General features: G+C 46.7%; 1 protein-coding gene across 14 annotated transcripts in view; it reads right to left on the bottom strand.

Moving 5' to 3' along the window:
- Positions 1-25,888, bottom strand: part of TRRAP (transformation/transcription domain associated protein) — a 135,185-nt gene that overhangs the window by 26,394 nt on the left and 82,903 nt on the right. For 6 of the 14 annotated variants that reach the window (XM_063646109.1, XM_055292391.2, XM_055292396.2 and 3 more), the window contains 17 exons: positions 25,368-25,581; positions 24,414-24,539; positions 22,070-22,216; positions 20,955-21,154; positions 19,705-19,826; positions 19,169-19,382; positions 16,574-16,753; positions 14,874-15,020; positions 10,565-10,684; positions 10,058-10,345; positions 9,748-9,885; positions 8,510-8,622; positions 7,930-8,065; positions 4,870-5,061; positions 3,342-3,570; positions 2,483-2,748; positions 1,802-1,902 (listed from right to left, as the gene is read on the bottom strand). In XM_063646109.1, coding sequence (XP_063502179.1) covers positions 1,802-1,902; positions 2,483-2,748; positions 3,342-3,570; positions 4,870-5,061; positions 7,930-8,065; positions 8,510-8,622; positions 9,748-9,885; positions 10,058-10,345; positions 10,565-10,684; positions 14,874-15,020; positions 16,574-16,753; positions 19,169-19,382; positions 19,705-19,826; positions 20,955-21,154; positions 22,070-22,216; positions 24,414-24,539; positions 25,368-25,581 — 2,933 coding nt within the window. Of the gene's footprint in view, positions 1-1,801; positions 1,903-2,482; positions 2,749-3,341; positions 3,571-4,869; positions 5,062-7,929; positions 8,066-8,509; positions 8,623-9,747; positions 9,886-10,057; positions 10,346-10,564; positions 10,685-14,873; positions 15,021-16,474; positions 16,754-19,168; positions 19,383-19,704; positions 19,827-20,954; positions 21,155-22,069; positions 22,217-24,413; positions 24,540-25,367; positions 25,582-25,888 lie in introns of all 14 variants that reach the window. The other 8 variants (XM_063646110.1, XM_055292395.2, XM_063646112.1 and 5 more) reach the window with 2 other exon arrangements.

The raw sequence follows: 25,888 nt of genomic DNA, 5'->3' as shown, positions 1-25,888 counted from the left end.
GGATCCAGAGACCCAAATGTAAGAGCTAAATCTATAAAACGCTTAGAAGAAAACGTAAGAATAAATGCTTCTGATCCTCGATTAGGGTATGGTTTCTTAGAAGATGTGAAAAGTATGAGCAACGAAAGAAAAAAATACATGAATTGGACTTCATCAAAATTAAAAACTTGTACATTAAAGGACACTATCAAAAAAGTGAAAAGACAGGCCAGAGAATGTGACAAAATACTTGGAAATTATATATCTGAAAGAGACTTTTATCCAGACATATAAAGAATTACAAACTAACAATAAAAACCAAGAAAAGCAGCTCAGCATCATCAGACATTAGGATAATGCAATTCAAAACCACAATGAAATATATTTTATACTCATTAGGATGGCTATAATCAGATAAATAATAAGAAAATAACAAGTGCTGGTGAGGATGTGGAGAAATTAGAAACCTTAAACATTGCTGGTGGGAATGCAAAAATGGTACAGCCAACTGTGGAAGATTGACAATGTCTCAAGAAGATAAACAGAGAAGTACAATATGAACCAGATATTCTGTCCCCAGGTATATAACCAAGAGAATTCAAACATGCTCACACAAAGACATGTATTCAGTGTTTACACCAGCATTACTCATGTAGCTAAAAAGTAGAAACAACCCACATGTCCACCAACTGCTGAATGGATAAACAAAATGTATGGATATCCAATGGAATATTATTCAGCCATGAAAAAGAACAGGTTACTGATACATGACAGCACATGGATGAAGCTTGAAAACATCCTGCTAAGAGAAAGAAGACAGTCACAGAAGGCCACATAGTGTATGCTTCTATTTACATGAATGTTCAGAATAAGCAAATCCATAGAGGCAGAAAGTAGATTAGCAGTTGTCAAGAGAAATGGGAAGGGGAGAAAGGAGAGTGACTACTAACAGACACAGGGTTTACTTTGGGGATGATGGAAATATTCTATAATTAGCTAGTGGTAATGGTTGTATAACACTGTAAATATACTAAAACCCCCTAAATTGTACACTTTGGAATGGTTGTGTCTGTCATATGAATTTAAAACATTACACAAAAAGATAAAACCTTTTTATGTTGACAAAACTGCTTCCTAATTTAAAAATAAGCTAAACATGCAAGCCCCGTAGACTGAAGATGTGAAAATCAGGCACTGGAGCCTACACAAGGCAACAGGCAGCATCTTGTGAGTCTACCTCATTTGCATGATGTTTACAAAATCTCCTCTGACGTTTACTTCTCTAAACCAGGGTTTGGCAACCTTTCCTGTGACGGGCTGTACAGTGAATGGTTTAGGCTCTGCAGACCATACAATTCCTATCACAACTCCTCAACTCTGCAGTAAGGCAAAAGCAGTCACAGGCAACATCGGTGGGGAAGGATGTGTTCCAATACCACTTCATTGACAAAAACAGGGCAGTGGCTGGATGTGGCCCCCAGGCCATTCTTTAGTGACCCCTGGTCTAAAGCAGGAATCATCTCCACAAAACGAACCAGCTCTGTAAATGGCGGACTGAGGAAATGGGGAAATGAATCCATGTTATCAGCAGTTCTGTGATCCAGTAGCTCATTTGAGAAAAGCTTTTAAAATACTACACATCAAATAGGCTTATCAATTTGTCACAAGTTACTCTTTTTGCAGAGGTGCAATACCTAAAAAATCCTAATCACCAAATCATACCCATTTCTAGCTTGAGCTTCACATTGGCTTCAGGTTATAAATAACTTTAAATAATCTGATGCATTTTTTCTATCATCCTCTTTCAACATAACATACATACTTGTTGATCTGAGCCAAGAACATTCCCTTCAGTGCATAAAATTCGGCTGTCATCTCTTTTGTGAAGTATTTTAAATTCGTAGATTCAATAACTTCAAGGCCCTGTTCAAAAAAAATGAGCAGAAAAAAAGTTCTTGAAATTTCTAAACATGAAAACTTCATAAAATACTGATCTAGGCAGTAAGTCCTATGAGTCATTGACCAATGTACTTTAAATTGACAAAAGATTTGCCTACCATGAATATTTATTGACGTTCAGAATTTAAACTGAATTACTAAAGCAAACTTTAAGTATTTAATCTTAAATACTTAGCGGTCTTATTTTCTCCAAAGCTTTATAGGTCTAGTCGGTTTTATTGTTCTTATTAAGATTCCTCTGAAAATAGTCAAAATCTATCTTAGATCCTCACAATTCTGTAGTGTGTAATTTTTTTATTTCCTTAAACACATTAACTAAGTATAGAGTAGGACAGAGACCACAAGGGACTGTAATTCAGTCAAGTAGCTTCCTCTCCCTTTTGTGTTTTAGAAGGACTGTTTCCCCCTTACTGAGGCTGTATTTGTAGAAAGTTCAAATCTGCCTTCCTTATATTCTGAACCAGGAGTCCCCACATGGCCTCATTCTCCACCTGGCCTCATTCATTCTCCACCTGGCCTCATTCTTCAAGCGTCCTGTCCGCACCTGCATGCACTCGTTTTTGCCCATGACGCCTGCCAGCTGGAGGTAGCATTTAACTTGCTGTCGAATCTTCTGGAAGCAATCCACGATAGGAACAGTTGGAATAGTATGAATTCGACTTAATATATCCAGAGCTACATTGACCAGTCCTTGTTTCCGGGCGATTTTTCCATACTGGATGATCGCTGAAGCTGATGCATGAACCCCAAGCATAGCGTTATTTGAACTGGGATCATGCTGAGAGCTATTCTCATAGGCAGTTACAATCGCTAGAGGGCAAAGAAAGGAATCATCAGCCCACACCGATCCTCTTTCAAAGCACTTCACAACAAGGCTTAAATAAAAAATGAAACACACACACACGGCTTATGAAAATGGGGAGCTCTGTGATAAATCCTCGTTACTTTGTATTTTATGCCATAAGCAACTTTTAAAAGGTGCTAATTCTTGAGTCGAGTGTTACCATCTCGGCTAACCAAATCATAAAATGACAAAGGCTGCTCTAAACACGTGGATGCCTGACAGGTTTAGGGGATAAGAGGGGGACCAGGAAAACCAGAAAAGGCCACGCAGAGCCACCTGAGCACAGCTCGTCCTGGGACGGGACCTTCAACGCAGAGTGCCATGGCTCAGAGCGTTGATCCCCCCGGCCTGTACGATTCTGCCCCAACTAGGAAACTGTTAACAGGTACAGAAACAAAAAACAAAACTTTACTTCTTCTACCACCTTCATCTTTCCCTGCACCATTACCACCCTGACCTGTCATCCCTACCCCAAAATAGAAAACCTGGGGGAAAAAAAAAACAAACCAAAGCAAAACACAGAGACGAAACCAGAACCGTGGGGCGTCTGGAAAATTACATGATGAATGCATGCCGGACCAGGTCGGTTTACCCTGGTAATGATGCTGCCTCCACATGAAGATGCTGCTCCAGTGGGACAAGTCGTCAGACACGATGGGCAGTCGGTTCCTCCAGGTCTTCACCACCGTCTTCATGTCGTGCAGGCTGTTGTTCCTCCCCAGGTTGGTCGGCTGTAAGCCTGCGTTGATCTGTGCAGCTTCCTGGAGTTCGATGATTTGCTGGGCTGCCTGATGGGACCAGCATAAGAGACTCCGCGGTAAATGTCAGTGAAGATCAAATGGGAAAAACACACCAGAGTCCAACGGGGACCTGATTATCGCAAAGATCTTACGGTGCGATTACCAAAGGAAGCACTCTCGTTTACACACAGACACCTGAGATGCCACATTTCATTGACTGTTCACACCAAATGCTACTTTCCTTATGGTGTCTCCAATTTTAAAACCTTAGCCTATAGCTCCTGAGAGACAGAAGACTGGGAGAACGATGGTACAGACACCAAACCTTGCTAATGGGCAGTCCTCAAAACTCCTCTTCCTGCTGTCCATGCCCTTTGCCACCCTGCCTGCCCGGCTCTTTGTCCAGCAATGCCTAAGGTCGGGACAGCCTGGCATCCCTGCTGCAGGCATGCCTTTTCCCAATGTGCCTGCTAAACCCCACAGCCATACTAAGCGCCTCCAAACGTGGTTCTCGTGACCTCTTTGGACCCATAAAATGTAAACACATTTTGAGTCACTGTCCTATGAGCCCGGGAGGTAGACTACCCTTAAATTCCAGATGCGCCATTGGCACCAAACTTCTGATACCACCTTCTCACCTGGAAGGCCCTGGCCACAATCCTCAGCCTATCCAAATTCTGTCCCTGGCTTCTATGGTGCACACGATATCTCCCTTCTCTCGATCCTTGTTATCCTGATTTTCTGTCTGATCAGCATGGCTCTGAATCACAGTCTCCCCCCAACTGTAAATTTGCTTCTATGGCTATGCCCGCTGTCTCAGGTTCAATGCTCCTTTGAGGCAGAATCTATTGTTTTAAAATGTTTTTTAATCTCCTAAACATAGCACTTAGTTCAGTACTCTGTATCTTGGTTGATAGCAATTTTTTAAATTGCCTAGAAGAATCTGTGCTTTCTGTTTATATTTCAAATTTAACTCATTACATTCAGATTTCGGGAAACATTTCCTAACCCTGTCCCTCCAGCTCTCGTAAAAAGCTTGCTGAAAACAGAGCGATGGGGTCTGTAACTGAGGGTGGCACAGTGGGCACTGAAAACAATCCCTCAGGCAAAATTCAAAACCAGAATCACTGTGAGGATGCCTTCAATCCTGCAGAAACGCCGACATGTTTTTCTCAACGTTTTAACTGTGGCCTTCCTTTCCTGAGGACGAGGGTAAGTGGGAGAGGACAAGACAAGCAGAAGGAGTTTCATCTCTGCCATCCAGTGCAGTCTGCAGACCTAAGCCTGGACACCGGCGCTTGGCTGCAACAGGCCACGGCCGTGCTCGCGTGGGGGCACTGCACGCACCTGTAGGAGAGGCGTGTGCACGTGGGACACCACGTGGGGCAGCCGCCGCCACTCGCGGATGGCCAGGCTGCTGGCCATCTCCACCAGGCGCTCGATGAAGCTGAGCTGTTGCTCCTCGGGGTGGCAGATGGCCAGGTATCCGCGGTACATGTTCACCTTCCAGGCCATCTCCTTCGGACAGCTCACTTCCACCTGGCAGTGAAAGAACGTGACACAGGACGTGAGGGGCCTTCTTTCCCTCAGTGTAAAGGGTCAAACAGGAAAAACATCACTTTTTTTGGTCACTAGGTATGCACGGCAATACACAGAAATTAGGCTATAGAAATGTATTTTCTTTAGAGAAGTCATGCGTGTACACGGTCTTTTCTGGATACTCTCCTTTTCTAAATTCCAGTGAGTGGCCGATCTCTCTAGCTATGAAAGCATACCACAGGCTTCTGGCTTTAAGGTCATCAGTTGTTCCAAAGAAAAGAAACTGATCAATTATTTCCTTCCCGTTATGACAGATCAGATGAAAAATCACACAATCTGCTACAAAGTCAGGCGGCATTATTATTATTATTATTTTTTGAGACGGAATCTTGCTCTGTTGCCCAGCCTGGAGAGCAGTGGTGCGATCTTGGCTCACTGCAACCTCTGCCTCCCAGGTTCAAGCTATTCTCCTGCCTCAGCCTCCCGAGTAGCTGGGATTACAGGCATGCGCCACCACGCCCAGGTAATTTTTTGTGTTTTTAGTAGAGATGTTTCACCATGTTGGTCAGGCTGGTCTTGAACTCCTGACCTCAGGTGATCCGCCTGCCTCAGCCTCTGAAAGTGCTGGGATTATAGGCATGAGCCACCGTGCCTGGCCAATCAGCACATTTTAAGCTGTTAAATATATATTAATCTCCAGTATGATAAATATCAGTGTAATTTTTTTTTTGAGACAGGGTCCCACTCTGTCATCCAAGCTAGACTGCAATGTCATGCTCATAGCACACTACAGCCCCTCCAGGGCTCAAGTGATCCTCCTGCCTCAGTCTCCCAAGCAGCTGGAACTACAGGCATGTAGCCCACACCAGGCTAATTTTTGTTTATTTTTTGTAGAAACGGGGGTCTTGCTGTTACCCAGGCTGGTCTCAAACTCCTGGGCTCAAGTGATCTGCCCGCCTTGGCCTCCCAAAGTGTTGGGATCACAGGCGTGAGCCACCATGCCTGGCCACATGGGTGTAATTTTGAATTGCTTCCAATTCATATTGTTATCCTGGGAAATTAAACCGTTCAGGTGTTAATTCAGGTTTACATGAACATGAGGGAACATGTGCAAATTTTACTGTCATTTTAAAGCCACACTTTCTCGCCTACTATAAAATGTCCCCCAGATTTCCTGCACTCCAGTGTCAGTTCCATGGAGCAGTGGATGAGCCTGGGCCAACTGCTCCTCGGCCAGGTGGAGACTACGTGTTCCTTTCTGCCCGGAAAGGCCTTTTTTTGCCCATTACCTTCTGAAGAAAGCACTGGAACACCTCACATTTTGTTAATCTCATTTAAAAATATTAAAAAATTTTTTTCATGAAAGTTTTCAAACAATCTCTTTGTGATTAGAAAGACAGAAGGACATCTCTATGATGGGAAGTTTACAGGAATTGCTGTAGCAAGATCAATAAACATTCCCCTTTGGAAAGTAACAATAAAAGTGACACATGTTAGTGCCATGATGGTATCTGTCCCAAGGACTGCATGCAATAATGGTAGTAATGACACCACCCCACAATTATATGACACTGCAGCTTGTTTTTGACATCTTACTCTTCCAAAGCACATTCACGGTACCTCTTAGTTCTCAATAACCCACTGATGAAGAAATTCAGGAAGGCAAACAAGACTATAGCAGCTTCCAACATTACCCTCCACATTGGCACCAATGTCACAGGGTCTGGACTCAAACACTAGCTGAGATAGATTTTTGCCAATTACATAACAACTACCCTCAGTTACACTAAGAACAACGGCATCTCTTCTATTTTCCCCACTGAAAAAAAGCTAACCCACTTATGAAATCAAACCAAGAAACTACCCTAGGAAGCACAGAAACAGACAGAAGTAATTTGCTGAATCCTTTTCAAGACTATTTGAAATTAATTTAGTGCAGATTACCCAGGATGTTTACTCACATATTTGAGTTTTTTTCTAAGCAGTGAGTAATTTACAAGTTTTATAAAATGATCAAGAATCTATGAAAGAAGAAATGCATCTGTGAGACCTCGGGACCATGTGACACTGCATATATCCAGCTAAGGGAAACTTTGGGAAGGAGAAAGAAGGGAACATTAAGATGAGCTACAAATACTTATTCAGTTTTATGTTTTGTCAGAATAAAGAAGGAATAATCAATCGTAAATGCATTCTGACAGCAAAATATATACAACTGGTCCTCCATATGTGTGGATTTGACCAACTGTGGATAGAAAATATTCGAGGAAAAAAAAAAACTGCATCTGTACTAAGCATGTACAGAGCTTTTTCTTATCATTCCCTAAAAACTATAGTGTAACAAAATAACTGCGTAAGTAGCAATTACACCGTACTAGGTACCGTAAGTAACCTAGACAGGATTTAAAGAACCCAGGCGGCTATGCAGAGATTACATGAAAATACTACACCGTTTTATATCAGGGACTTGTCTGTGGATTTTGGTATCGCTGGGGGTCCTGGATACTGAGGGAAGAATGTATTTTTACTGATATAAATGACTGGTTATTTCTCTAAGGAACACAAACTCCCTGCATCCAATGAGTCATTTCCCAGGTCCCAAACCAGAAGTCAACACCTGGCCTCAATTCCATCCTCTAGTTAATAGTTTGTGACTATTTCTAATCTTCAATTTCTCATTTTGTAAAAAAGTGTCATTATTCAAATTCAGGAAAGGTGTTAGAGACAATCAAAAGGAACATTTCCTTCCCAAAAGCTATCTTTCCACTGCCAAAAAATGCTTGTTCTAAGGGAAATTGCCCAAGAGACACTTGCAGCTTCAGGAAAAGGGACCCAGGCAGCTGTAGGGGTGCCCCCGGGGCGTCTCACCTGCACCAGCGCCTCCTTCATGGCAGTCCAGTTGGACACCCGCCAGGCGCACTCCAGGACGAGGTAGGGGTTGATGTGGCCTTTGGACTGGCCGTACTCCGTCAGGGCTTCCCACTGGTTCAACTCCTTGGAGCATCTACAAGACCACAGATCCGAGAGCAAAAGCTCAGTCACCAGCACACTCATGAATTCACAAAGGCAGGGACAGGGTTTTAAGGAGCAAATTTCCATTCTACAGAAGAACAACACAGCAAGAGTGGAATTCTGTGGGACAGGAGGTGTGCTCCCTTGTGGGGTGAGCCCCCTGCCCATCCTGGACACCACAAACCACCTGCTATTCAGCAGAGGGCCCAGAGCACTGGAGACAGGGGAGATGCAGGGACAGTTTACTGCTTCTCCAGTCGACTTGTTTAATTACTCAAGGCTTTAAATGCTGGTCTTGGGTTTCCGTTTGTTCTTTATGTGGCCATAAAGTAGCAAAGCTCTCTTTAAAAAACACTCATTACAAGAAAAGGTCAGAGATGTTTCCCTGGTTCCCTTAACTGATCCATGCACAGGTCAAGCACTGTGTTCGGCTTACCGAATCCAGTGGTCCTCCCAGAGCTGGTATTCGGGGAAAATAGCAGGGGAGGCGTTACTCCTCTCATGTTCTTTTTTGGCTTTATCCATTGCCTTTTCATAGGATTCTTGTGCCTAAAAAAAGTTAATGCATTTAAATCACTGTTTAACTAAAAACACACCTTTTCTTTTTAAATTTAAAACTTAGAACTAAGTTTTTTGAGATGAGGTTTTGCTATGTTGCCAAAGCTGTACTCAAACTCCTAATTCCTAGGCTCAAGGGACCCTCCTGCCTCAGACTCCCTGAGTAGCTGGGCTACAGGTGCATGCCTGCACCTGGCTAAGAAACACAACCTTTTCACTGCCATGGCCCAGTTGTCTAGAGCAGGCTGAATCACAGACCTGGGAGCATGTGGAGCTCTTCTCCAGGAGCACTAAACGCCCGCAGCTCTCTGTTCAGAGACAAAAGAGGGTGGGATTCCCTGAACAGAATGGAAGGAGGGGAGGCTGTCCAGACGTGGGATTAATTTCTCCATCCTTTAGTGACCGGAGCAGGAGCCGCAAGGCCACATCTGCTTCTGGAGCTTCCGTGGCATGGCACCCTACACAGTGCTAGGAACTGAACCCTGAAATGGTGGCCTGCGCCACACTGAAGGGCAGACATGGGGAGTAAGACGCAAGCAAAAACAAAACCTATTGCTTCCAACAGGACCAACAACGGGAGGGAAAAAGCATCCATGTGGGCATCTAATGCAAAGGACTTATTAGGACTGTGCTTTAGCTCATGTCATATATGTAGGCGTCTCTGAAATGCAAACTTCAGTCATAGGGCCTTTACGTGCGGCACTGAAATGCTTTAAAATGTATTTAAATGTGAACTCTGGGCCAGGCACGGTGGCTCATACCTGTAATCCTAGCACTTTGGGAGGCCGAGGTGGGCGGATCTTAGGTCAGGAGTTCGAGACCAGCACGGCCAACATGGCGAAACCCCGTCTCTACTAAAAATACAAAAATTAGCCGGGCATGGTGGTGGGTGCCTGTAATCCCAGCTACTTGGGAGGCTGAGGCAGGAGAATCGCTTGAACCTGGGAGGTGAAGGTTGCAGTGAACCAAGATTGTGCCACTGCACTCCAGCCTGGGCGACAGAGCAAGACTCCATCTCAAAAAAACAGAACGTGAACTCCAACTTGAGGACATTAAAGAACCATTATAAATGACCTCTCATTACGCACCCAAGCCGGTCAGTGGTCTGAGGTTTACCTGCTCAAAGAACCCGTGCTGCTCGTAAGCAATTGCGGTCGCCGTCTCCGAGTACTTGCACCGTTTCTGCCACAGACCAGCCCACATATCTTCCTCTTGTAACAGGGAGTAAAGCTCCGCAAGAGAATCCAGTATCTCCTGAAAACACAAAGTAAGGTTCCTGAGTGCTAGGGACAGAGACCTTTTTTTTTTCCCCTAAAAATACAGTTTCACTGTGCTGTCATTTGAAATCATTTGGGAGCAGTATTTATTTAAAGTGTGAAGTCACTGGCAGGGAAGAGGTAATTAACAAACTGAGGCGCACCCTCACCTGCTGTGGCGGGGTGATGCTTTCCTGCTCATAAAACTCGGTTGTTTGCTTCGGCTTAATCTGAAGACTCAGACCCTTTTCAAAAGCCTGGTGCTCCAGCATCAGCGTGGACCGGAACCAGAGGTTGTGTGTTTTCCCAAGGTACTTCAGGACGCAGGGTCGGATGGGGATCGGCGGCACGCACTGGGACATGGCTTCCACAAAGCAGTTCAGCGCGCTGGGCTGGCAGTCCCGCTGCACCTGGTGACTGCCGCTGCACAGGAACGGACTTATCTCGCCCGCGAGTGCCTGAAACCAAAGCGCATTTCATTTAGGCCTTCACTGAAAAATCGGCAAGTCTTGCTGTCTCTCTCCATGCATCTAAGAATACCTTTCCTAATTCACTCTTGAGTGACAGCCAGCGGTTCCCTCATTCTCTGAAACTTGTTCAAACTGTGTTCTTTTATGAATACTTACCAAAAGCTAAAACTACAATTTTCCAAAACAGGATTTTAAAGATACACTCACATGCTGCTGTCTGTCAGAGAGGATCTTCCACAATCTGGGGAAAAGCTGGACCCATGTCTTCTCTGCCAGCGTCGTGGAAATGTGGCACAGCTGAACAAAAGCGCTGAGCAGTGCTCCAGTCTATGAACAGAAAGACAACAGGCTGAGATGGCCACGGGCTGGGGGTGCCTCGCACACCCACGCTCAGAAGACACCCATCATCTGTCTCATACATTATTGATGCTCCTCCACTTTAGAAATTTCAAAGATCTGAGAAAATGCCATGTTGGAGTAAAAGCCCACGGATCCTGAGTGGTGGGAAGCCATGGTGCACTTAGCAGCCAAGCCCAGGCATCCCGAGGGGCTCAGCAATGGCGCCTGCATTTGTCCTTAGTTTTTAAGGGGTTTCCTAACACTACCAATCCCATCATATCCAAGAAGGACAAAAACACTGACAAGACTGAAAGAGTAACTTAGAGGGACACAGATGTCACCGAGGCCCAGGCCACTGAAAACAGGAAAGTGAAAACACACGTATATGACATAAACTACTTGCCAACGGGTATTATTCTGAAGAATAAATCAAGAACTGAAAGTTCAGTCTCTGCAATCTGCAGTGGACAAGAGGCAGGAGAAAATGACCGAGACAGACTGAAACAGAACAGAAGAGAACGGAATGGACTAGAACAGAACACCTGGACGACTAGAGCCCAAAGTCGAAACTGAGGGCCTGGAGGGCACAGCAAATCCACAGTTGTGTTTATCTCGTCCCAGGCCTCTTGTTTTTGAAGATCTGATCTGAATTAGCTGCCAATATTCCTTATTAACAGCCAGGTTTCTAGTCTGCCTGAGGCTGCTCTAGCCCACAGGAGACACCCTACATGGCATCAGGCAGTGGTGCAAGGGGGCTGGGGCACATGCTGACAGCCATACTGTCCCTGCTGCCCTGGCACGGTGGCAGAGTGCCAGGGACATGATTATGCTTTCATCTCTCCTGCAGCAAACCCAAGAGGGGAAACTACGGGCACATTCACGTTTCTACTAAAAACAGACACCAAGGATACAAATCTTTGAAGGAAAATGGGTGAAAACATTTAGGTAAAGAACACTTCTAAGTATCTGTCATCAGGCTGCCCTGTGAGGAGGACTGTGATGAAGTAAGCATAGTTCCCCTCATATGGCCACACACTTCACCCTGACCAGCCCATCGGGGGCTCTCAGCTCCACGTCAGTTTAGCGGAGGCCAAGAGCTGGGGAGAATCGAAGAGCCCAGCGAGGTCACTGACCTGCTGATAAAGCTGCTGAACTCCAACCATGGGGGTTTGGATCAGAATCCCAAAAGACACAATCCTATACGCCCTAATCCCGAGTGTTGAAATCCTCAAAGATCAAAATCCCTAAAAATCATCATCACAGCACAGCTGCATCAGGTTAGAAACTATTACCTGTTACTGTCTGCATGGTTTCAGGAGACGCCTATGGGTGCCATGTTTACAGCATCAACTTGACTGGACTAAGGAATACCTGGAAACCTACCAAGTGAAGTATTATTTGGGGTGTGTCTGTGTATGTTTTAAAGAATTTTTAAATTGTTTTTTCCAGCATTATATTTTCGGGATTTGAGAGGTTAGAAATTTTGATCTTTAGGGATTTCAACTTCTGGGATTACAATGTTCAGGGTTTTGTGTCTCAGGATTACGGTCTGCTCCTGCTCCCAAGTCCATGGCTTGTTCTGATGTACACACTGTCCCAAAGAGATGCAGGGGTGAGGGCCCTGTGGTGGCCCCACAGTGTCAAAAGAGCCCAGCAAGGGGTTGCTGCCTCCACAGACTTCGCACAGGGAACAATGGCCAGACCCGGGAAATGAGGTGAAGGAGAAAGAGCCTGCGTGCCTGGGGTGAGGACCGCCCTCTCCGGATTTAGAATCCAAGAGTCTGAGAAGAGCTGGTGGCACCTGACCACTTCACAGGGTAGAGGAGCTCCAGGAAGGAAAACGTCAGGGTGGAAACAACAAACACAATGATTTGTAACCCCATCTTGCTCCATGAAAAATCTCAACTCCCATAAATACACAGAAGATGAAATAACACGACACCACCCTCTCCAACCCCACCAGCCCTGGCTGCTTTACCCCGGCACCCATCTCGCCTCCTGAGGGATTAGCACTTCTTTCTGTTATTTCCCCTCACTAGAACGTACACCCTGCTGAGGACCAGCTACCACTGTGTTTCCAGTGTCCAGAACATCACCTGACACAGAGCAGGCTCTCAGTAAAAAGATGCTGAAATGACTAAATGAGATCAAATGTAAAAGGTGAACAAGGAAAATGGGACACAAAAGAACCCAAGGAGAGGGGAAGAATTAAGTCACACCCAAGTACCCTGAGAACCACACCCTGCTAAGAGGCGGGCACAGGTCTGCCAAAGCGGCCCAAGGACATGCAGCAAGTGGGCGGCACACCAGGCTCAGGGGCGATGGTGTGCCCACCTGTGCTGGGCACTGAGTTCGAGTGTCTCCTCTGTGACACACACCTGGGAACAGTATGGCTGATGACGTCTGCAGCTCCGGTCTGAGCAATCCTCTTATATAAAGGGTGACACAGATGGGCCCTGAGACTCAAGCTATGAAGCCTCAGATCAAGAGAAGACCATGGGGACATCCATGGGCAAGATTCTTGGTGAGATTTGCCGAGATTTTCAGCCATGTCTGGTCTAACCCAGCCGCCATCCAGAGAGCAGCCCCGGCCCCACAGAGGACGTGGAGGTGTACAGCTGTGACCGATTCAGCCAAGACAAAAATCTTAATGAGTAAAACCAAATATCCTGACCCCTCGCACAACATACTGCTAGAACTTCCTCTCCTGATGGCACTCCCACCAGGAGCTGAGGATAAAACTGAGGCGCAGGCACCTGATGATGTGGTGATGTGTCATGGTGACCATGAGCCAAAGAAGGCCTTTGGGCTTCGGGACATGTACTTACAGACCTTTTTTCTGGTGGTGACGGCAGTAGGGACAGGGGTCTATTAAGATGCCTGTAATCCCAGCACTTTGGGAGGCCGAGGCAGGCAGATCACCTGAGGTCAGGAGTTCAAGATCAGCCTGGCCAACATGGCGAAACCCTGTTTCCACTAAAAATACAAAAATTGGCCAGGTGTGGTGGTGTGTGCCTGTAATCTCAGCTACTCAGGAGGCTGAAGCAGGAGAATCGCTAGAACCTGGGAGATGGAGGTTGCTGTGAGCCAAGATCGCGCCACTATACTCCAGCCTGAGCAACAGAGTGAGACCCTGTCTCAAACAAACAAACAAACAAAAGAAGTGCCTGGCCCATGACATGAGAGCTATCACTCACATGTATCAGGCTGCTCTGCTTCCCGCTCCATCCCACAGAAAAGCATTTTATCCTTATCCAAGATGACAATGGTGTCACTTGGGTACAAGTTCAAAGACTGATCCAGTGCACAAGCTCAACATAGGTCACCAAAAGATTTTAATGTAAAAATCACTTGTGAGAAGTAGTTCATGCTTTTTTCCCACCTAGCTCCTGATATGAACAGAATAATCAGAATCATCACCCAGCTCCTGAAAGAACAGAAAAATACCTCCCTGGTACTTGGAGCTTCAACCAGTCTTTCAAGGTCATGACATAAAAACAATCAGACCTATAATTTACCTGAGAGTTTGCAGAAGCCAGAGAGTTTCTACCTGGCTAAATTTCAAACACAAATGCACCTGGAGGCCCCCAGCTCCACAAAGTGGGCTTGATTTAGCAAATTAACTCATTTCTCATTTTCTCCTCTTTTAGTGCACTTCAAAAATAATCCAACATTATTATGTCTCCTCACACATTTTTGTACACAGTTTTACCGTTTCTTTCAAGAGACAGTGGTGGAGAAATTAACTTTTTTCCTATTTTCTCCTATAAGACACTGTGACACTCCCAAATCTCTGCTTCACGCCTGTAATCCCAGCACTGTGGGAGGCCAAGGTGGGTGGATCACTTGAGTCCAGGAATCCAAGACCAGTCTGAGCAACATATCAAGACCCTGTATCTACTAAAAAATTAACAAATTAGCTGGGCGTGGCAGCTCATGTCTGTGGTCCCAGCTACCTGGGAGGCTGAGGTGGGAGGATCGCTTGGCCCAGGAGACTGAGGCCGCAGTGGTGCGACTGCGCCGCTATACTCCAGGCTGGGTGACAAAGCAACATTCCATCTCAAAAAGAAAAAGGAAAGAAACAGAAAAAGTTACACTGCTGCGGAATGATCCTGATTTAGGCTTTGAACTGTCCATGGGAGGAAAGCAACAAATCCTTTCCAAGCTGCATACAGACCTTCACCTCTCGAAGGGTGTCCAGAAACTTGTCGTGCCTGTTGGTTAGCATGTGCAGCTGGTTTCCAATGTCCTTTTCTGAAAGTTCTTTGGTTTTGGGCGTGCTGGTCTGATCCCCAGGAGCTAGTTCGATGTCTATCTCTACATCCTAAGAAACAAAGCAGCAAGCAAAACCAAAACGTCAAAGGCTTCAAGAAAACCCAACAAACACACCTCCTGTAGACTTCTTGTTACAATTTTGGTAAAATTCGTGTTCGTTTCCTGGAAGTGTGTAAGTATTTAAATAATCTTCAATCCTAAAATAAACAAAACCCGGATTAACAAGACCAGATCTCTTTTTAAAAATGACTATAAAGAAAGCCACCACTGTGCTTTCACATTTGGGTTTTTTGTGAAAAGCACAATTTAAAAGAATAAACTTTAAACAGTAAAAATAATAAAGATTAATGGAATCATGGTCTATCATTTCTCAAAATGCAATACAGTTGCCCAGCTGGCTGGCTTGCTCCGACTGAGAATCCCCTCAGGGCCACAGCGGAGCATGGTGCTGGTGCAATGTTTTATATGACCATTCCCAAAGAGGAATACACCTTACTTCTGTCTGAAGGTTTGGAGAAGTCAGTCAACAATCAAACTACTCCTTGAAGTCAGGTATCAACAATTTGGTGTGTGCCCTTGAAAATGAAGAACTTCAGACTTGGCAATTTATTTCACACAGGAAGATTACAGAAAGAAAAAACCAAATGACCAGATAATCTAGTGTTTTAGCAACAGTAAAAAAAAAAAAGAAAAAAATTTTAATTCGAAATTGTTAATGAGTAGACATCCTGCACATGGAAGAGGGGACACACCACCCCTTTTAGAACAAAGAAGGTGCCGTGCCCGCCTGCAGCACAGGGTGACTGTCTCCTAAGACGCAACACTCCACACAGGCTGAGCCTCCAAAAACCAACGACCTTAAGGAGACACAGCCTACAAAAATCCCAGCCAGGAACAGCGGCAGCCACTTCTTCATGGAGGACAGAAAGCCACCAAGACTAAGGCATCAGCCTTGGCACAGGTTCTTGGAGGAGCAAAGGCTCCCTGCTGCCCGTCCTGGGACTAGGCAGAGACATGGGTTCTGAGCAGGCTGCTGGAAGAACCAACTAGAGCCCCAGCCCCTGTGTGGCAGGCAGCATTCCCCCAGGCAGTGCTTTCTGTAATGAACACGGGCTTCTCTCACCAGGAGAGAAAAATCACGGCACAGGGAAATGTTCTGTTCTCAGCAGTACTAGCTCATGGTAACATGATCCATCTCAAAACCGAATGGCAGTGCAAGATGCTTCTCAATTCTAACCAAAAAAAAAAAAAATTTAGCTGAACTTAGGTACCACATTCAGAGCTTTCAGGTAGACAGGTTTTTATACCTTGTTCATGCCCGAAACAAATCTAAAGCTGATACAAAAACTTCCGCAGGACCGAGGATTCTGCCCGTGGGACACGGGGCCTCCTCACCTCCACTCCTCTGGGATTGGGATTCTGCCTCCTCTCTGGGATTCTGCCCGTGGGGCATGGGGCCTCACCTCCTCTCTGGGATTCTGCCCGTGGGGCGCGGGGCCTCACCTCCTCTCTGGAATTCTGCTTCCTCTCTGGGATTCTGCCCGTGGGGCGCGGGGCCTCACCTCCTCTCTGGGATTCTGCTCGTGGGGTGCGGGGCCTCACCTCCTCTTTGGACTCGCTGTTCTCACGCTCCCGGGGCTCCTGCTTGACGTGCGTGACCATGGCGAAGGCGGCACGGTCGTGGCTATCGGCCAGGTTGATGACGTTGGTGATGGACGGGAGCATGGCTCCTTGGCAGCTGGTGCCAATGGGGGTGCTCTTCTCACACACGGCCAGGAGCAGCTGCAAGGGGTGCGGAAAGGAGACAGACCCAAGGCATGCGTGTGGCATTCGGGGCGTCTGGACTTCTCTCCCAGAAGCCCCTCACTCAGGCACCTCTGACTCCCCAGGTCCAAGTATGAGCTCAGCAGCTTTTCCCACCTCTCCCCGACCAGATAGGCTTCCTCTCCTCCATCCCCTCCAAGGCATCATCCACACACAGAAGACCTCTGCTTCACTCATAGCACACACCAGGCCCTGCCACTCTTAACTCCTGAACACCTAGGCAGTGCCCGCCCCCACCTGGGTGGAACCTCCCACCTCACCCCCGGACTCGTCCTCCTGAACCCATCTCTTTCCACACAGTGGCCCTTTACCCCGGCTCACCCACCCAAGGCTTCCCGCAGCCTCAGGCAACAGTGTAGGCTTCACCGTGTGAGTCGCGAGCCCCTCCGTGATGTACTGAAGCCCCTGCCTGCCTCTGCAGTCAGGCCACTCCCCACCCCACTGTGCTTCCCCACAGGCTGTGCGCACGCTGCCTGGCCACACCACTCTTGCCGTCTTGGGTGAATATTCCCTGAGCACCCACTAGGTGCCGTGGAGGCCCTGCAGGCTCATCTGTCGACTGAACAGAGATGGTATCCCCTGCCTCAAGGAGCTGAAGTGTCAGAGGGAAGGACACAGCCAGGCACGTGCTCACTGTGGTAACGTGGCCAGGAAACAGGGTGCACTGACAGAATTAAAGGGAGCTGCACATTAGCTTGAGTGGCAAGAGTGAGGAAAGTTCAAGAATACGGAAGGCCAGCACACTGGAGACTGATGCTGGAGGGAGAGAGGGACAAGATGGGGATGCAGAGAGAGGCGCGAGCCAGTCACTTGGGGACCACAGCCTGGAGGCTGGATTTTATGCCACGCACAATGGAAAGAGTATTGTTATCTGCTTTATTAAGAATAATTTTGTAACGACAGAGAAAACTTATCAGTAGGAGGGGAGGTGGTTGAACACTAAGGAAACGGTTCCCATCGCCCTAATGAGAGATGGCGGTGGCCAGTGGGCCCTGAACTGTCACCGCAGTGAGGGAGAGGATACTCAGGGGCAAAGCAAGGAGGGAGTCGAGGACTCCTGGCTTGTGCCCTTCCCCTGACCGATTCACATGGACCTGCCACAGCCAATATCTCGTCTGTCTTTGTATTTTTAGCACGTGACCCACTGCCTGGCAACTAACCAGCAGTCGGAAGGTCTCCTGAAAGAGTGATGGAAGAGCAGGGAACTCTGCCCAGGTGTGGCCATAGGCAAAATTCCAAACGCACGCTGTACACGCGCCAAGAGAACGCCCATCCGGCATGAACGGGAAACATGCTAGCAGGCTCTCCTGAGACCCAGCACCACAACTCACTCTCTTCTTCTCATCAAAGAGAACTCATCCACCTTCTATCCCAGCTGTCTCAGGAGACATAGTACGTGGTGACCTGGTTTCATTCACTCTAGGTAAATGGACAAGAACTACCTGCACAGCACTGGTAACCTGCCACAGCAAACCCAAGCTGATGAGTGAGCCACAGGCCGAAACTCTAGCAAACTAGAGGCTTACCACAATCCTGCTGGAAACTCAAAAGAACATCTGACTTGCCTTCCATGAAACGTCAATCCTACTCTAGGTCTGGACCTCGCTGTCATCATATAACACTGAGCATGTTAAACACGCCAGTGTTGCCAGCACCCGACTCCTCACGCTAAGGAACCAAAACCGACAGCGTGGTCAGGCCCTGGCCCGGCTGCTCCATCTTCCTGCTTAAGGAATGATGGGGGCCAGGCATGGTGCCTCATGCCTGTAATCACAGCATTTTGGGAGGCCGAGGCAGTCAGATCACTTGAGCTTGGGAGTCTGTGACCAGCCTGGGCAATATGGTGAAACCCCATCTCTACTAAAAATACAAAAATCAGCTGGGTGTGGTTACATGGGCCTGTAATCCCAGCTACTGGGGAGGCTGGGGCAGAAGAACTGCTTAAACCCGGAAGGCGGAGGTTGCAGTGAGCTGAGATCATACCACTTCACTCCAGCCTGGGCAACAGAGCAAGACTCTGTCTCAAAAAAAAAAAAAAAAAAAAAAGAACAATGGGAGTTGACAAGTCCACAGTTTTATTTTCTAGGGCAGGCAGACAGAATTTAAACTTTTTTATATTTGAAGAAAAAAAATGAATCTTCACCTACAAAAATATACTATTCAACTTTCTGACACAGGATTTTAAATCAGCCCAAAAACACTTTAGATGAACGCTTGCCCTGATGTCTTTATTTTCTTCCTGGAGATCAGAAGCAGCTTTGTGCTGGAGATTGCCAATTCATCTCAGTGTGTGTGAACACCTCCTGCTTTGGAGCCCCCACTCAGAAAACCCACAGCTGCCCCCGGCCACAGATGTGAGCCGAGTCTTCCTACCTCAATGCACTGCTTGATCCAGAAGTGGTTCCCCATGGCTTCCCAGTTCTGTGAACAGGTCACGTATAGCAGGCGCTCGTAGACACGACGTTTCATGGAGTTGTCAAAAACCTCGAAAAACTTTGCCCTGATGAGTGGCTGGGCACAGCGCAGCCCAGAGAGAAAGGCAGGCTCAAGTTTCGCCGTCAGCTCGCTGCCAGAGAGGGTCTCATCCCTGTAACACCGAGTGAGAGACAGGCAAGACGATGGACTCCCCAAACCATATGCAAACAAGCAGAAACAGGTGGACATAGAAGGGAACTTGCTGAAATGCCACTATGAAAACCAAGAGTATGTTATAAATCGTGGCAGGCTCATGCAGCATTACAACACAAGGTCCTTTAATGACACCAAAGTAGGTCACACAATTTAGCATTTAAATGAATATTTTAAACTTCGGTATGAGTAAAAGATTAAAGTCATGGCTGCATGGCTGGCTGGCCGGGGAGCACATTAAGGACCAATATATGTAATACTTGATTAATTGCTGTAATTACCTGTAGACATAGTTAACAAGATCTAAAAACTGGGCATTTAATTCAAGGTCTTCCGGAAAGCGTTTTTCTATGTAGGTCATCATCTTCACAAGCAAAATGGACTTCTCCCGGAGGGTAGGTGTCTGTATGAAATTTGAGAAAAGACGCAGTTAAAAGTATTTCAACCATCTGCTCTAGTATTTTTTAAGCTCCTACAATTTTATCAAGCACAATAAGACAAGGTCATTCCTAAACAGTAAGGCAAAGATGGCTTTATCTTTGGATGCTTAAAATCAAGACATGCCAATATAATTTTCGTAGGGGCTACAACTCATTTTAGAGAGAAAGCAACCGTAAATTATAAAACAAATCAGAAGTTTACAAGCATCTCACTAAGTGAAATGATAGTCTCTATTATTACTTTTACTTTTAGTATTATTTGTCTTATCTTTATCACCATAAAAAGGTTAACAAGGTTCATTTAACAACTTTTTTTTTTTTTCTAAGGCAGTCTCTTGCCATGATGCCCAGGCTGGAGTACAGTGGTGTGATCTTGGCTCACTGCAACCTCTGCCTCCTGGATTAGCCTCCTGAGCAGCTGGGATTACAGGCATGCGCCACCACACCTGGCAAATTTTTGTATTTTTAGCAGAGGCGGGGTTTCACCATGTTGGCCAGGCTGGTCTCAAACTCCTGACCTCAAGTAATCCGCCTGCCTCGGCCTCCCAAAGTGCTGGGATGACAGGAGTGAGCCTTCATTTAACATTTTAAGAGGAGCAAAGCCACATTAAGATGAGTAACTCAGTTTCTATTTAACATCTATTAAGTGCACTGAAAAAAATCCATCTTTTTTTTTTTCCCAAGATGGAGTCTTGCTCTGTCGCCCAGGCTGGAGTGCAATGGCGGGATCTCAGCTCACTGCAAGCTCCACCTCCTGGGTTCACGCCATTCTCCTGCCTCAGCCTCCCGAGTAGCTGGGACTGCAGGCGCCCGCCACCATGCCTGGCTAATTTTTTGTATTTTTAGTAGAGACAGGGTTTCACCGTGTTAGCCAGGATGGTCTCAATCTCCTGACCTCGTGATCCGTCCGCCTCAGCCTCCCAAAGTGCTGAGATTACAGGCAAAAATCCATCTTAATTAAGAAAAGATGCTGTGAGTGCAATTACAGCAGAAAAAAATGTTTTGCTTCAAGTTTCAGAAAGACCAAGATGTTGAGGCTTGAATTTTCTTTTATTGAAAGGGAGATCACACGGCACACTGTCCCAGCTCACCTGATTGGCTGCCATCGGAGAGTTATTCTTGACCCATTCTTCCACGATTTTGACCACAGCGCGGAGGATTTTGGCATCTGGTGATTTTTCAATGAGGGATGTCAGGATGGCCTGGATGAAGTTCTTCCGCATCTCCATGCTCATCACTGCCAGGCGTGTCTTCACCAGCTCCAGACTCAGCATCACCAGCTCACTTGTACCTGCTCGCCCCAAGAAAGAACAAACCCATGGGTCTTTACACGCTGATTTAAACAGGCAGCCACTCGGCCTTGCCTGGCATGCTGGGTTCTGCCCATTTTCCCCCTTCATGTTTTTTCCTGCAACTAGAGCTCTGGGATTTGAAGCACTCATATGTTCTTACGTGCATCTTGGAAGTGTAGCCCTCTCCATAGGGAGAGGAATGAGGGAGCTGACGGACCCGTGCAGGCAGCTCCGGCCTCTCCACACCCAGCTCTGAAGTCCTAATCATGGCCCCTGTACTCTGAGGTGCACCCAAAAGCCGTGCCCACCACAGCCCCTGCCAGGCAGCCCCACACCCCCACATAGCATCCAGATTCTAGAAGCCCACTGCTCAGCTCTGGAGCCTGTGACTTAACTCTTCAGAAATAGCAACTCTGATTAAGCAGTCTCTGTTTCACAGCAAGCACTGGTAACTCTCAGTGGTGAATGCAGCATCTAAAAGTCCAACTATTTTTTCTGCATTCTTACACTCACAGACTTTAAAAGCAGGTGTGTGTGTGTGTGTGTGTGTGCACGCACACGTGAGAGAGAGAGAGTCTCAATCTGTTGCAGACTGAGTGCAGTGACTATTCACAGGCGTGATCACAGCTCACAGCAGCCTCCAACTCTAGGCCTCAAGCAATCCTCTTGCCTCAGCTCGCTGAGGAGCTGGGACCACAGGCGTGCCACCGTACCCAGCTTAGTAACAGTCAATTTTTAACAATGAGTTGTTTTTTAAACTTCTACATTGCAGAGCAAATGGTAACGAATTATGACCAAACAACGGCACTTGGTGAACGCACATTCCCTTTAGAGTTCAGCCCCAGCCTGCACAACAGAGTCTGTTCTCTATTCAACAGAGTCTGAGGAAAGGCCCCCAGTGGCCAGCACATCACCTGAGGTGGCTTCGGTGCTTCCTGACGCTGCCTGAGGGTTTAAATGCTCCCGGACCATCTTCTGCAGGGAGCGCATAAAGACGGAGATCAGCCGGTCTATGTAGCTGGGGTTGTTGCTGCAGGCAGACTTGAGGATCATAAGGGTCCCTAAAATGTAGAAATTGCCAAGTGTTTTACAGAAAAGTAACAACCACGAAAAATGGAGTGAAAGCAACACATTATTTAAAACAACGTATTCTGACAAAAGCATAGTTAATCCCAGCGTCAACACTGTGAGCTTTCACACGGCTCATGCTACATTCTGAATGAAACACTGTATTTTCACTCCTAATTCTCAACTAGATCAAATCATCATGAATGAGAACTGATTTTTGTGCTTCAGAAGAAACAACATTCTTACCTTCAGTTCTGGATTTTATTTTTGGGTGATGGCAAATTACCCTAAGTTTTTAGTCCTATAATAGGTTTGGGAAAAATAAGAAAAAGAGGAAGAAAAATCTAACCTATCTAAAGGACATGCCAAATATCTTCGAATTCAACTTGCACTTCATTCTGAAAAACGGCCTAAGATCAATAAAAATCAGCAAAGCCAATACTAGAACAGAAACACTGAGTGTAAGGAAGAATTATCTTTCATAATTGGCATTGTGACAATCACCTTGATTTCAACCTACACATTAAATATTTTTTTTTTTTTTGATGTCAAGTCTTGCTCTGTCACCCAGGCTGGAGTGCAGTGGCATAATCTCGGCTCACTGCAACCTCTGCCTCCAGGATTCAAGCAATTCTCCTGCCTCAGCCTCCCGAGTAGGTGGGATTACAGGCACCCACCACCACGCCCGGCTAATTTTTGTATTTTTAGTAGAGACGGGGTTTCACCATGTTGGCCAGGCTGGTCTCAAACTCCTGACCTCAAGTAATCTGCCTGCCTCAGCCTCCCAAAGTGCTGGGATTATAGGCGTGAGCTACTGCACCAGGCCCTACTCATTAAATTTTAAATCTGTATTCACGGATCAACCAAAGAGTGTTTGCCAGTTAGGAGGTGATTTCAGGCTAGCTTTGTTAAGAGACCAATTCTTAACAGAGCAGTCAACATAAGACCAGTCTGGTTGTAACCCAGGCAACCCATGACACTTGATGACAGTGATGGAAATGGGGTGTGCTCTGTGGTTCCCGAGTGCTGTGCTCTCCTCTGTGGAGCAGACGGCTGAGACTACTCCCCAGATCTGGCATGGGCACGACCGTGTGGCCAACTCCCTAGGCCCACCTCACCCCGAGGCTGCCCCTGGCCCTTGACACCCCACAGAGGAGGGAGGCAGGGCCCACGAGGTCAGCCCTTCTCAACAAGAGTCCTCCAGAGAAGGAGGAGATACTTGTGCTGCCCTGTGATGAAAGCTGGGATCTTCTGCAGCATGACCCCACTTAAAAAAAAAGACCTGGAAGCACTCCTAACTCTCCACACCTGGCCTGAACAGAGACAGCAAGCTAAGAGAGCAAGGGACACCATTTTCACCAGATTCTCCTAGCTCCTGGCAAGTTTGGAGAGCAAGGAATTCATCCAAATCTATTCAGTTGGCAAATTCAGACAAGCGTTTGCCTGACAAGGGCTATCTATATAGGTATTTGCATACGTGTGTATAGAATATGATAATCACTCTAAAATACTGGGACTGATTGCTATTGGGAAGACACCCGGAGAGGTGACTTCTACTTAGCATTCCTTCATTTGTATTTTCAAAGTTTCACCCAATGAATATGTAATAAAGGAGAAAATAAATTTTGAGGCACTAACCCAAAGTCTAGGATCAAAGACATGTGTCTGCCACAAAGCTGAGGGCACATCTATGAATCTGACTCCTGCGTACCTGGGGCCAGAGTGACCCAGCTGCCCTGATCACCTAAGGAGGGAGGCAGTTTCTGTCTCACCTGGGCCAGCCAGAGCCTCAGCAATGAGATGGGACAAGTTCTCATCTTGTGAGTGGCTGACTCACAGGCGGGCTGGTGGTGAAAGGCAGAGTCCACACATTGTCATGTAGCTCTTGCGGTGCCTGTTTAGTGTGACACTGGGGTGGGGTGGCAGGACACATGCACCCTGGCAACATCCCTCACACCAAAGCCTGTGCTGGAAGCTGTGGAGGGAGCACAGAGCAAGCATCGGCGAAGGGGGCTGCAGTCTAAAGGAGACGGCAGCCTTGAGGGCCCCAGGCAACAGACACCTGAACAACGCAGCAGCTCAAAGCTCTGCCCAACAACCGGAGCCCTTTCCCAAACAGAAGCACGTCCAGTGTGCAGGGACAGAGGCCAAACTGAGCCACCATGAACACCAGGACAGACGCACACTCACCGAAGAGCTGGGAGGGATTGGCGTTGGTGGCCTTCTCGTAGTTGGTGAGCCCTTCATAGATGACCTTTCCGACGGCTGCGTAGAGGCACTCCAGCTCTTCATACTTGGAGGCCACACTGGAAGTACCTACAACAGGGCGGGGACCCAGGCACTGTGGTTAGGGCTCTTGGGCCCACCAGTGCTGATGCCAGGGACTGAGTGCTGGCTGCTTGGGTATCAGGAGGGATTGGCACGGGCACTTCTCTCCCTGCAGGACAGTGTGGGCCTCACCTCTGGGCTGGTTCCCGTTCTACACAGCTATGTGCAGAATACTCAAAAAACCTAACAGAATCTCCTTGAAATATACTTATTCATAACATGCTAAAATTTGATCCTGCCAAATGTTCAACATTTGAATACTTTTAATACTTCTCTTTAGTAGCTTAAAAAAATAATATTCAACTGATGAAGAACTGAATTTCCAAAGCAGACAACATTCAGTGAGAGCTGCCATTTTATGCTTTTTTTGAGATGGAGTTTTGCTGTTGTTGCCCAGGCTGGATTACAATGGCGCAATCTCGGCTCACCGCAACCTCTGGCCTCCTGGGTTCAAGCGATTCTCCTGCCTCAAACCTCCCGAGTAGCTGGGATTACAGGTGTGCCCCACCACACCCGGCTAAATTTGTATTTTTAGCAGAGATGGGGTTTCTCCACGTTAGTCAGGCTGGTCTTGAACTCCCGACCTCAGGTGATCCGCCTGCCTCGGCCTCCCAAAGTGCTGGGATTACAGGCGTGAGCCACCACGCCCGGCCCTTTCTATGTTTCCATGTTGGTTTTTAAAAGTAAGTTTGCGAGTAGAAAGGAAAGCGATAACAAAGCACTCGACACAGTAACTGGAGGACGAGCGCTCTCATAGCAAGTTCTGCGCCCACCGTCCACTCTGAAAGAAAAGCACCGGTGGGAAAGGTCACATACTCGGCTCTGTTGGGAAAATGCTCATCAGGCGCGAGAGAAGGCTGTGGACAGCTCGCAACACCTTGGTGTTTCCACATGTCATGCAGGCGGCAATTCCACGCTGCAGAGGTTTGAAACTACTGAGGATGGCTGGGGACTGGAGGACAGTTAGCAGGAAGCTCAGCACTTCTAGGCCCGTGCAGATATTCCCATAGTTCACTTGGTTTGGCTGCTCCTGGAATGGAGAACACAGGCCACTCACAGAGGAAACAAACACTCAATGGCAAGAAATTCTAGAAACAAGAGTCTGGCAAAATCTAGCACTGGATTAATTATTTGGAGACTAAGTAAAAAAAAACACTAGAGAATGACAACCGGATTTCATAAGAATGATTCCTTTATAAAATCACTTTAAATAACTAAACTCTTTTAAAAAGGCTTATTAAAATATTAATATTCGATAATAAACAATATTAATATTTTGAAATTGGTAAAATTCTAAAAAAGTTCCTGCAATGAATTTTGCTTTCCTCTTCCCATTT

Source organism: Symphalangus syndactylus, chromosome 9, assembly GCF_028878055.3.
Source record: "Symphalangus syndactylus isolate Jambi chromosome 9, NHGRI_mSymSyn1-v2.1_pri, whole genome shotgun sequence".
NCBI lineage: Eukaryota > Metazoa > Chordata > Mammalia > Primates > Hylobatidae > Symphalangus > Symphalangus syndactylus.
Note: the sequence above shows the minus strand (reverse complement) of the source record. Positions and strands in the feature narration are given on the sequence as shown.